The sequence below is a fragment of the Phalacrocorax carbo genome, chromosome 2, assembly GCF_963921805.1.
Source record: "Phalacrocorax carbo chromosome 2, bPhaCar2.1, whole genome shotgun sequence".
NCBI lineage: Eukaryota > Metazoa > Chordata > Aves > Suliformes > Phalacrocoracidae > Phalacrocorax > Phalacrocorax carbo.
Window position 1 is genome coordinate 112,957,352 of NC_087514.1, and position 12,070 is coordinate 112,969,421.

The following is a 12,070-nucleotide window of genomic DNA, read 5'->3' on the forward strand; positions in this document are numbered from 1 at the left end:
CTCCACCTGCCAAATTCAAGCGGGGCAGGTGGCCTCAGCTGAACGACGGGAGGCAGGACCGATTCCTCCACCATCTCTTCCTGGCCCCGGGCTGTGTGACTTCCCTCTTCTCTCTCCAGCCCCTCGATGGCCATCGCTCCAGCGGTGCGGGCGGAACTGGAGGGACGCGCTTGAACGGGGCAGCCGGGGAGGTGTTAAAATGAGAGTAAGCCATGGGGCCGTTTCGTGCGGAGGGCGATGCTGAGGGGTGGCGGGAGGAAGCCGGGTGGACGGGAGGAGGACGGAGCGTTTCGGGGCCGGGGGGGAGCCCGTCGCGTCCCCCGGCGGGTCCGCCTTTGCCTGCGGGCGGCGGCTGCGGGGCGCTGCGCGCTCCCGCGGCGGGTGCCGCCCGCGGCCGCCAGGGGGCGCGGGCGGGGCGGGGCCGCGCAGTCCCCGCGGGGCGCGGCGCGGGGCGCAGCGGAGCCGCGGCGGGGCCGGGCCGGGCCGGGCCGAGCCGCGCCTAGGCCGAGCCTACGGGGCGGGCACAAAAGCGCCGCGCCCGGCCGCGCCGCCCGGGAGTAGCGCCGGCTCTCAGCGGCGAGCGGCGCCGGGACGGGCGGCAGCCCCGGGGCTCGCAGGATGCCGCCGGCCGGGCGGCGGCGTGGGGCGCGAGTGCTGCTGTGGGTGGCCCTGTGGGTGGCCCTGGTACGCTGCTACAACGTGGACGTGGGTCGCCCCGTGGTTTTCCAGGGTCCCAGCGGTTCCTTCTTCGGGTACTCGGTGCTGGAGCACTACCACGACAGCACGCGGTGGTGAGTAGCGCGGAGTCTGCGCCCCACGCGGGTGCAGGGGTGCGGCGGGGCTGGCGGGGCATCCCCGCGGCAGCCGCCTCTCCCGCCGCCCGGGAGCGGGACCCGAGACCCCCTCGCAAGGGCGGGCAGCGAAGAGGCGCCTCCGCCCCGCTGCGGGGGCTCTCCCCCGCGCTCTTGCAGCTCCGCGCCCCGTTTCGGGTGTGTGTGGGTCCACCCTGATGTAAAACCGAGGTCCCCCTCGTCGGGAGGTGTTTTAACACGGGGGTGTTGTTCCCGGGCTGGCGCCCGGCACCGTGAGCTCGCCGCCTCATCCTGCGGTCCCTCGCCCGGTGGGCTGGCGCTTTGCGGGGTCCCGCTTCCTTGCGGGCAACCTTTAGCAGCTCATCTCCTCGACAGAAAATGCGTGGGGTGTGAAACGCGATAGGTCGGGCCGTGTTAAACGGGAAAGGTTTTGGGAGCGGCCCGGTTAGCGCTGGCCGCGCTGATCCCCCCGACCCCGGTCGGAGAGAAAATCCCCCCGAGGCTGGGCACACCTTTCCAAATCGGGAGGAGTTCGCCTCCTCTGCGTGCCAGCTCTTGGCGTGAGGGACCGTAGAGGAAATGTCTATGCAACTTTTTTTAAAGGGAGAAAAAAAAAAAGGATGATAGAAAGTTTGTCTACATCTCAAAAAATTATGCAAACTGGCAAGCTTCTTGTTTTTCCCATTGAGTGAAAAGAGCCTTGGAGCATAGTCTGTCTCTCTCTTGTCTGGGCCAGAGGCTCTTTGTTATAATTAAAACTGATTTCTCTTAATTGGACCTAGTTGATGTCATCTGGTGCACTTCTAATGTGAGTAGGAGCCACTGCTTCCAATAAACCTCCACAAAGCTTGGCTTTATCTTTTACACTTCGATACGGCCCGATTACTCAGCTGTTGATGTTGGAACTGTGGTGCACTGTGATATAAATAAATGCATTCATGCGGCGTCCAGTTCTTTCAAAATGAATTTCTTTCACACCCTTTACTTCACAAAGTAGTTGTGTGCTCTGCCTTTCTGCATAGTGGCTTTCACGGAGCATTCATTTTTAAGGGACTTATCAGAAGACTTCATACAGGAAAAGTGCTCTGGGAGAAGAAAAGCTCTCAGTTTAAAGCAATGCTTAACTTGGGGCAGGAACCAACAAAGGATGCAAAGGCTGAAAGCGACTTGTGTTCAGCATGAACTGCTGGGCATTCACAGCGGTGTGAATGGAATGCTGATCTAGTGGGGTATGGTGGGATGAAAATGGTAAAATTCATTGCTTCTTCTGTAGGTATCTCTCGTTCTGATCAGTAACACGAATGATCTTCAGATAGCACCTGCTGGTGTGATTTTTTTTTTTTTTTTTAAGGGGAACCAGACTGGGGAGGAGAGTGTCCCAGATATCCCACTTTGGAAATTGTGTTGGGCATCCATCTGAAGGCAGGCATTTCTAAGAAGTCTGGTGGTCAAAAGTAAAAACTCCAGTTATGCAAACTGCAGTTTTCTGAATATGGAGCTCCTTCACAGAGCCTTGGCTATGGCGCCCAGGAAAAAAAAGTATCTCAGATATCGAAGTGTTTTTAAATAAATAAATTACTAGCCCTAGCACCCAGAAGTGTTAACGGCAGTTTAATACAGTCAGTGTCAGCGCTGTCAAAAACCGTGAGGGTGGGATTGCCACCACTGATGGCAAAACTCCTGTTTTCATTGTGGAACTGGGGATTTTGTTTTCACGGGTGCTTTGAAATCCTGTGCCCAACAGAGGCTGGGATAACAAGTTTGGGAGATAAGGGTTTTTTAATGCTCTCCCAGATTCTAGTTTGCTTTGTGCAGTTGTGCTCTTAATGTGTGCGTGCATCCTAAAGGTCGAGGGACAGTGATGAATGTCTCTGCCCTTAAAAGTATAAGCAGCCTTCTTCCAGTTTTCTGAAGATGCCATCCCCTGTACCGGATGGCCATATCCTGAGTGCAGGCACGTGTTATCCATACCACAACTTAATATCAGTTTTAAGTTTTTAACATATTTCTTCTGGAAAGCTTAAAAGGTCTGGCCAGTCTTCCTTGATATTTGGACCATCAAAGGGCTGAACCCTTGTCAGGGCCTTTAGCTATGCCCACTTCAACTGGGGATAAAGACTTCCAGTATTATACAGTACTATTAAAACTATATTGATACTGTATGCAATCTTACACAACCCTTTCGAGCATAAAATCTTGGATTTCAAGGTTAAACTGATTACCAGTTGCAGGTTATTGAAATACAAGCTATGGTCCCCGTTTATTGGATGAGTGCAGAGGGAAATGCTTAGTACAACTCATGCTGTTTTTCAGACTTGTCGTGTTTTTGTGTCTGAAGCTTTTGTGTGCAAAGCTATAGAGCTATTTTCTTAACTGGCTTGTAGAGTTACTGTGTGATTTTTAATTTTTTTTCCCATTTTCTTTCAAATGTGATATTTTGCAGAAAGGCTGAAGTCTCTTATAGGGAAGGTGTAGTAAAAATGTTTTCTGTTCATCCTGTTGTAGCATATAGCTCCTCTTAATTGCCATAGGGTTATTGTTTGGGTTTTGAGTGTCAGTTTTCTTCTTACCTTTGTAGCTTTTATATACCCAAAGAATAATTATTATTTCAATTTTCTCATGTCTGTTTGGCCTATACGCTACAGTGGGCAGTAGTTAAGCTAAGTTAACTTTAGACAGTGATATTTTAGGCATTCATGGCTTGCCTGGTGAGCTGAGCACTATGTGAGCCCACAACAATGTGATTGATCATATCTGAGGCTGATAGGGCTCCTGCCTGTCAAAAATCATTTAATGTGTTAATATGCTCCCAAGCATTTGAGAGCATTGTTGTGATAGTTCAAGGGCTTCTTGTTCTTTATTGCCTGAGGGCCTGATATTCACCTAAAGTACTTCTGATCGTGAGAGCTTCTTATCTAAGTGTGTTATTCTCAGTAGCCTGACCATGTGCTGGTGTGTGTGTGTGTGTATATATAGAGGCACTGATTTATATTTAAACGGTATCTGTAACAGCCAGGTCTTCAGTGTTTCAGCTGTTTGTTTGCCCATACCACGAAGGCACCATCTATATCATCTACCATAGGCCTGCAAGTTTCCAGTAAACCGATTCAAGGTTTGGTTTATATAAATCCTCAAGAATCACCAAATATTCATGCAGGAGAAAAGGGGTGGATATTTGGTTTGAAATACTGCGTCAGATAAATGTGAATAGTCAGGCTGCTACATAGTCCTTGACACAGAAATGATAGTGGAATATGGGTATTCAGCCTCTGCTACAGTAGTGGAGTAAGTCTATGCCTTTGACCTGTTTCAAATAGTTAATTGTAAGGATGCTTCTGTTCAGGAGTTGGTTTTGCACGTTTTTCGTCTCAAAAAAAGTTTGTCATCGCAGATGTGCTGAAGTTATTGTACTTCTGACAATGTCTCCTTTTCCTTCCTTAAGCGCTTTTTATGGCTATAAACCTTGAAAGGTTTACCCGGTGCCCCATCATTGCCATTTTCAGCTGAGTAAGGGACCAGGTGGCTTCTTGCATTTGGAGCAGAGACAAGCTAAAGTGCTTCTGTTTTCTGGATATAATTTTGAAGCTTGGAGTGAAGACTCAAAATTAACGACTGAGAATGTTGCTTTTTCTACTTTCCTCAGACGGTTTAAAAAGAAACAAATGTCAAATTTTGTCCCAATAAAAAAATGTTAGTAATGTAACATGTCTGATTGTTCTTTTTTAAAATAAGATGTTACTTTATCTCTCCTTTCCCCTCCCCATGTCCCCTTCTTGCTGACACCCTGAAATCCCTCAGCAAGTCCTGGGTAACAACTTTATTCTTTCTGGCAACGTGACCTGGCATGAAAAAGTAATGGAGTCATTTTAGTTGCATGGTGTCCTGCTGTGAGTTTTACAATAGGGAATGAGTGTTTTCTGTGCTGTTGCTTCATTCCTTCAGCCCTGCTCTTCACTGGATTGCGCTGTTGCTGAAATAATGAAGGCTGTCCTGTATCTCAGGCCGATGGGTACGTGTTGTTAGTGCGTGATGTACTTGTGCGCAACTGGAAAGAAGAGGGGTAGTAGACTGACCCCGCAGAGGCTGGGTGTTGTGTTAACAATGCTGTGTTGCATAAAGGAGGGAGTGATGCTGTAGGTGCTGCTGTGGTGTTTCGGGGAACCTGGGCTCACTGTTGTTGGTTATAGGTCATCCACCTGCCACCCAAATAAGGGCCCTCCTGCTTCTTTCTCTGTACGTGACAGATGAGCCACTGGGGTTTTTTATTCTGAGGGCTTAGAAAGTGACAGAGAACTTTCTAACGAGAAGAAATTCAACTGGGATATGCTGGTGGTGTACGGTCTTCTGCTGCTGCTTTTGAAATCAGCTGTGGTATGCAAGTGTATTTAAAGACTTTTTTTTCTCTGCCACTTAACATTGCAGTGAGGTGAGGTACCTACACTCCCCAGTCCTTGAGCTGTGATTGCCTAATCGCTGCTGGCATGCTGTAGGCTGATGGTTAATGTGCTTGGCATCTCTCCATGCCATCGGTCAGCCCCACACTTTCGTTCACTGTTCCTTCTGCTAAATGCAGCACTTAATTTCCAAATCTGTATGTCCTGAGGGTCAATAACCAGCAAAGTGATAGTTACTGTTCTGCAGGAAGTAATTTTAAGGAGGTGTGGATTTCCCTGTGGCCAAGGAACCTTCTTGTCATTCATTAATATTAGCTGCTGCAGCTCCTGTAATGTGTGATGGCTTCTGGCCACGCAGCTGCATAGTTGTCTCCATACAGATGATGGTGTTTGTCCTCAATCGTGCAAGTACGAATGCAAGAAGAGATGGTTAAATGGCCTCTCCGCCTGCTGCTCCTCATGTTGGTTTAGACCCCAATACTTTGTTCACAGAGCTAGTGGGATGCGGCCAATTCTTACAGGTTTCTGTGCACGTCAGGCAAAAGTGACCCTAAAATGGCTCCAAACGCCCTTCTTACTGCCCTCGGTTCTCTTTCATAAAAAGTAATCTGTTTCTCTTGATGGGGTTTCCCCTTCAAGGTGTCTTCACATAGCTACTCACAAATACCCTAGGGGCTTCCTGTAGATTATTATGGTTGTGGTGAGAACCTGCGCTCATCAATAATCTCTGCAAAGAGTACTGCCCACATCATGAGCCTTTTGGCAAAAGGCTGGAGAACTGGAGGTGCTTATTTGCTGAGAACCCAAGTAGTCCTATAGCAGCACTGGAAAACTGTACCACAAAATTAGGCTATTTTTACTGGGAGTTGGTTAAACTAGTTGTAATATTTTGGAAGGTTGCCTGATAATAACAAGAGGACAGGGTTGTACTTCTGCTGGCTGTTTGTGTCTTAAATGTCTATGCCAGGCAAGACTCCACAGCGCTGAAATGCAAGATGACTGTATTAGACTCTAAGGTTTTGTTTTGAAGTGTATTTCTGTTTCAGTATGGTACCAGAGAAAAACACCTTCTCTGGTTGCAGTGTTGTTTCACAGAAATTGCAGAAGATTTCAAAGGTGTTTTAATATGTAGGGGAGATACAAAACAGGTGTTTCTTTTGCTCGATGAGCCCCAAAATATTTGGATACAAATGAGTCGTCCATCCAGGCGTGCTGAAGAGTCTCATGGTAGCTAAACAGGTGACTTTCTTCCAACAGTTAAGCTGCTACAAGCAGAAACTAATGAAAGAGTAGAGGGCTCTTTTCTTGAGAAAGGATATATTCCAGTCTCAAACCTGTGAATTAAAACCTAAGTTGTATGTGGCAAATACCACCGTGACCAACCAAAAAGCATGTGAACCAACAGAAACCCTCCGATTTCTGTGAAGGTGACCATCTCAGGGCATGGGTGAGCATGGGTCATGCCAGACAGAACAGGAGATCTGCAAAGGTTTCACCTGCTGGGGTCTAGGCGTAAGAGCGAAAGAAGGAGACAAGATCCTAAGATGACGTAGTGTGTGAAGTAGGTGAAATATCAAATTTGAATGTATGGACATTCAGGATGATCCAAAATAGGTTTGCTTTTGGCACATGTCACTAGTTGCCTTTACTGGCTGCTTCCTTTTGCTCAGTCCACATGAAGAAACAGCAACGTTTTCTTTTTGAACAATATATTTGCTTGAGACAGCTATATTATCTGTGCCAGTAGCCTACTCAAATAATTAATTATCAGTTTTTGTTATTCAGCTTTTTAAAGAGAGCTGAAGAGTCTTTGTAGTTTAGGCTCCTTCATCTCCATCTTGCATTCTGCAATCCAAGGTATCTTATGCACTAATTGCTGAATTGTATTTACTTCTCTTAGGTTAGAGCAAAGCTGCTTTTAAACTGGAGGTCAATGTAGCCTCCATTACATGTTGTTATAACAGGTCATAGAAACAGTTTCTTACCATTTGCAATTTGAACATGTAACTCTTTAAGCTGGTAATATCCCCCCTTATTTATTTTTGTTAGACCTCATGAACGTCAATAAGTGAATGACATGCATTCATTGCCTGTGTAAATGAAATGATTGGCATTTGATTTTCTGCCTGCTGCCTGCCTAGTGGGATTTCCATTTGGAGCTGTTATTTCAAGCTCCTTTGCACTTGCTCCCCAATGTATGCAGGCTGTGTAGGTTTTAGCAACTTAAGTATTTCAGACGTTAATTTTTCTCACTTGTGAAAACATGATGTGCCTTGTAGAGTGCAGCCCCATCAAATTTCTCCAAATTATACAGCTTAGCTCATGAAACCTGGGAGAAAATGATCGCTTAATCTAGGGGATTCTCTTATTTTTGTAAACTTATTTCCAAATGCTATGGGATGGTTTTGTAGCATCCAGGGAAGTGCATATCACAGCAGGAGTGGAGATGTGCTGCTGTTTGGTACAGACCAGGCTTTGATGAAGGAACAGCTCTTCCAGGTGGCTCAGGTTGACCCTGGATATAAGGATGCCTTGTGCTTTGGGTCTCCCCCTGTGTTTATTGGGATGGTGATGATGGGTAGTGGTTGGGGATGAAACCTCAAATTAGAGGATGAAGGAGAAGTTGTTTAACACAGGGAACACTTCCATTTTGGGGCTACTGCTGGGCTGCCCATCTGTGCTGTGGGTGGGCTGTGTATGTGGACTGACTTTGCACGAGTAGCTCCTTATCCCTTTAGCGAGTAAGCCAAGAGCAGTGCCCCCCGGTCAGCTGCTGGCCCCCCAAGTAGCAGGCTGGATCCACGCATGTGACTGCTGGAGGCTCAGTCTTTTAGAGATGATTGCCTTTAGTTCCAGCCCTGGGCTTAACTTGAGCAAGAATTTTGTTATATGCAGAAACTCTGCCCTGCCTCACAGTGCAAGGGATTGGCAGAACTGATGCTAAACTACCTGGTGCTCCCAACCACCCTCCCTGGAGCTGCCTTGCTGCTGCTTAACCTCCCTCCTCACCCTCATATGCCCAGATCTGGGCTCACAACCAGGTGAGAAAAATTGTCCCTTTAATGAGGAGGCAGTAAAAGGGCTCCCTTAATACTTGTGCTTCTCCTGTAATCTTCCTCAAAAAGCATGGTGTAGGGCATGAGCAGCTGCCAGCTTGTTGAGCAGTTAACTGGATTGTACACAAGAGATGAAAAAGTGCACATCATCTTTCAAGGGTATGTTAGGGAACCCTACAGTCAGAGCTTGTGCATTTGTGCTTCCCAGAGATGCTAGCTTTCATGTGGGATAAATAGCCCAGGTATAGTCTTCACTGCCTTAGTGATAAACGTTGGTTGATAGCAACAGGTTGTGGAAGACATTTGCTCCTGTGTTGTTGGTTGGGTGTTTTTGTTGTTGGTTTTGTTTTTTTAAAAGCAGTGATAACATAAAGTGTTCTAAGAATGGGGTGCCTCAACTTTCTAAACAAGCTTATTAATCTTTGGTGGTCTGGCAAGCACACAGGTTCAGATTTCATCCTCTCATGCATGTGTGTATTAGCTCTTGTGGATTGACTGGATCTTGGTTCTTAGATTGATAGGGATGTAGTTAAAACTGAGGAGAAATGGATACAGCTGCTGGTGTCTGTCCTAATACTTCCCTAAATGCTTTTGTGGGGAGGTGGGATGGGTTGGTCCTTTAAATGTGTTACAATCCTAATGTATTAACTTGTTAAAGTGTTTGTGGCTTCACTGGGGAAAAAGGTCTTTATTGTGTGTGGTGTTTTTAGTTTGTGAGCCAATGTCATCGTTTTACAAGGCTGCTTGAGAAAAGTCCTTTTGCTGAGGAAGCTCTGGCAATGTGAACCTTGCTGCTGTTTTTTTTTCTCCTTTTCTCCTGAAATTAATCACTTGTTACTTTGCTTTTGGTTTCCAGGGTCTTGGTTGGTGCTCCCAAGGCAGACTCTAAATACAGCACCTCTGTTCAGTCCCCAGGAGCAGTGTTTAAATGTCGAGTCCATACCAATCCTGACAGAAGGTGCACAGAACTGGATATGGGTCGAGGTATGTAGTTATGATGCTTAGTGGGGAGAAGGGGGGAGCCAAAAAACCCACAAACCCATACCCCAAATGGCTGGCAATCCTCCTGACAGCTTCAAAGAGGCCTCAAGACCCTGAGAAGGATTTGTCAGCTTCTCCTCAAGGATTTTGAACACTGGTAGCAAAGGTGTCATATTCTCTTCAGCATTATGAAATAGCATCCCACCTGCTGCTGGTGTCCTCCCTGTGGCCCTGCTCGCTCTCTCCAGCAAATACCCAGGCAAAGGCAGGTTTTTCCCTGCTTACCCAAACCCGCTGTCTTTTCTCTGCCTGCTTCAGTGTGACTTTGCAGCTTGTCAAGTGGGTATCTGAGTGGTTGAGAGGACTGCTGCCTACTCCAGGCAGTGCTGAAATAAGGGTGTGTGGGATGATTCCAGGCATTGTGTTGGTGGGCCCGTGATGTGCGGTGTTATTAGCAATGTGGTGACTTGTGGGTTCCCTTGTAGTGCAGCACATTGTTCCTTGGGTTTGCTTCTTGTGCTAAAGAAAATAAGTTTCTCAGTGAGAGCCATGCCTGTACGCTATTGCATGTGATCAGGATCAACTTTGATTTCTCTGACGTACTCTGAATCGGGGTAAGGTGGAGTCCTAAAGTAAGCCTCTGATCTAAAACGTCGTGCTGGATTCTGATGGAGGCAATTGAAGCCTTTTAATATTTTGGTTTTCTTGGTGACATGCGTGTTATTGCTTTCTCTGCCTATGAAAAAGGCATGTAAGTATTGTTCATATTTTCATGACCAACTCAAGTAGAATTTTTTTATGATGCTTACATGTATTAAAACAGTGTTTTGGCCAAGTTTGATTTGTTCTGCTTCTGTAATGTAATCTGTCTCTCATGGATTTGTGAATACTGCCTGGCAGGACTAAAGATTTAGGCCTCAAGTTTTTTTTGAAGTGCCCCAGATCTCATTTTCAAGAGTAATTTTTGCTTTGATCGCATTCTGTGGGCAATCTCGCATCTCCCCCACTGAATTTAGTTGGATGGTTTATTCAAGTAGAGCTGTGGACATGCTGTAATAGCTGCTGGCTGTCTGGGACAGGGTCTGTCCTCTACTGTGTATTTCTATGATGCCTAGTGAGAGCATCGCCCTTATAAATGCATGCAAGAACTAATAATCAGGATGAAAGGGAAAAGAAAAGCATGTTTGGCAATTCTTGTAGGGATTCTTTGGTGGCTATTTAAACCTCATGTCTCCTTCGCTTGCTCCCATTCCCTCTTTCTGCAGGCAATTCTCGGGGCAAGCTCTGTGGAAAGACCTGCAGAGAAGACAGAGATGATGAATGGATGGGTGTGAGCCTGGCTAGACAGCCGAAGGCTGGCGGAAGTGTGCTGGTAAGTCCACTTCTTCCTTTGATCTCATTAAAACCGTTGCTGCTGTCTGACTTTAATGCTAAACATGTCAGGATTAATGTGTTCGGTAGTGACTGACGGAGTCCAGCTTTATGGGCAGCAGGTTCTGTAGTCCCTTCCTTCAAGCGGAAGCAAAAGTGAGCCCTAGCCAGAAAGCTTTATTTATAGAGGGAGGACTTCAAAGCTGTCACACCTGACTTGTGTCACCCAAGGGCTTCCTCCTAAATCTGAGGGATTAAATCTTTGAACAGAATAAACAGAACTCTGTCTGGGAGGTACCTGCTACCTTGTTCTTCTTGCCATTTACCTGTATTTATGTAGGGAATATGTATGCATCTGTTTTCCCTGAACTTATGTATTGCATGTCAGAACTTACAGTGGAAAGTGTAAGTGTCTTTGTGGTCATACTTTTTCATTATGTGTATTAATTTTCCAATAACAAGGCAGATGAATTGAGAGTAGAGATGACTTAGTTGTGTGTGGGTGGCCTTGTTGTTTGATACGGTTACCATGCAAATAGACAGGTCAAGGAGAGCAGATGTGATCCTTAGGATGCAAAATTTCTTTGCAAAATGACGTTTCCTCTGTTGGGGGGGGCGAAATCATAAAGAGAGCTGGGCAAAAACCTTTCTGATACATATGGGTATATTATGATCAATAGTTGTCTGTGTTTACATCTGCAGTTGGGTTCTGACTGTCTACCTGAGTGAGTCTGTCTGCAGGAACATTAACTAAAACAAACAAAAAAGTTGCAACAAAATGTTGTGTGTAGCATATGTGGCAGGCAAATGTCAAGCTCATATCAGAGTAACCCTGACAACTATCTAATTCTAAACACCGCTATTTGGGAGTTGGAAACTTGCAGTATGACCTTGTCTTTCCAATGAGATAGGGGATTGCCCTGGTACAGGGCAGCAAACTGTAACAAAGCTGCTAGTGAGAAGGATCTTGTACAGTGATTACTGTGCCAACCACCCGTGGACAAAGCCGCTTCACTCAAAGGCGCTTTTCTTAATATGCTCTTAAAGACCAAACGCTTACAACCCAAGTCCTTGCGCACCAGCTTCCCCATGGAGGAGCAGGTGGTATTTATACCTTTCTGTGATAGTACTGTGGTTATTTTATCCAATCGTCTCTTTTGGTGTACAGCTTGCTGGTGGTATAGGAGCTGCCTGATGCTCTACTTTTCTTGGATTTGTTCATCATTAGAGGAGGAGGGGAAAAAGAGGGGCATAAATAAAATACACTGTAAGCATGTATAGCAGAACACAAAATTAAGGCATTAGTGCTACTGTAAGTAATTAATGTTTTCAAGGGATATTCTGTTCTGTGTGTGCTAAGAGCCCTGCGTGACAACTGAGGAGTAGCTTGCATTGATCAGGATAGCACTATCTCGAGATACAGCATCCTCTCTGTTTTCCGGTCATCAGTCTCAAC

General features: G+C 46.3%; 1 protein-coding gene across 2 annotated transcripts in view; it reads left to right on the top strand.

Annotated features, from left to right (window-relative positions):
• The first annotated feature begins 467 nt into the window (after positions 1-467).
• The window catches only part of ITGA9 (integrin subunit alpha 9), a 229,345-nt gene continuing 217,742 nt past the window's right edge, over positions 468-12,070 (top strand). The window contains exons 1-3 of one of the 2 annotated variants that reach the window (XM_064443898.1): positions 468-791; positions 9,119-9,246; positions 10,509-10,615. In XM_064443898.1, coding sequence (XP_064299968.1) covers positions 619-791; positions 9,119-9,246; positions 10,509-10,615 — 408 coding nt within the window. In that variant the 5' untranslated portion in view covers positions 468-618. The remainder of the gene's footprint in view (positions 792-9,118; positions 9,247-10,508; positions 10,616-12,070) is intronic. The other variant, XM_064443897.1, reaches the window with a different exon arrangement.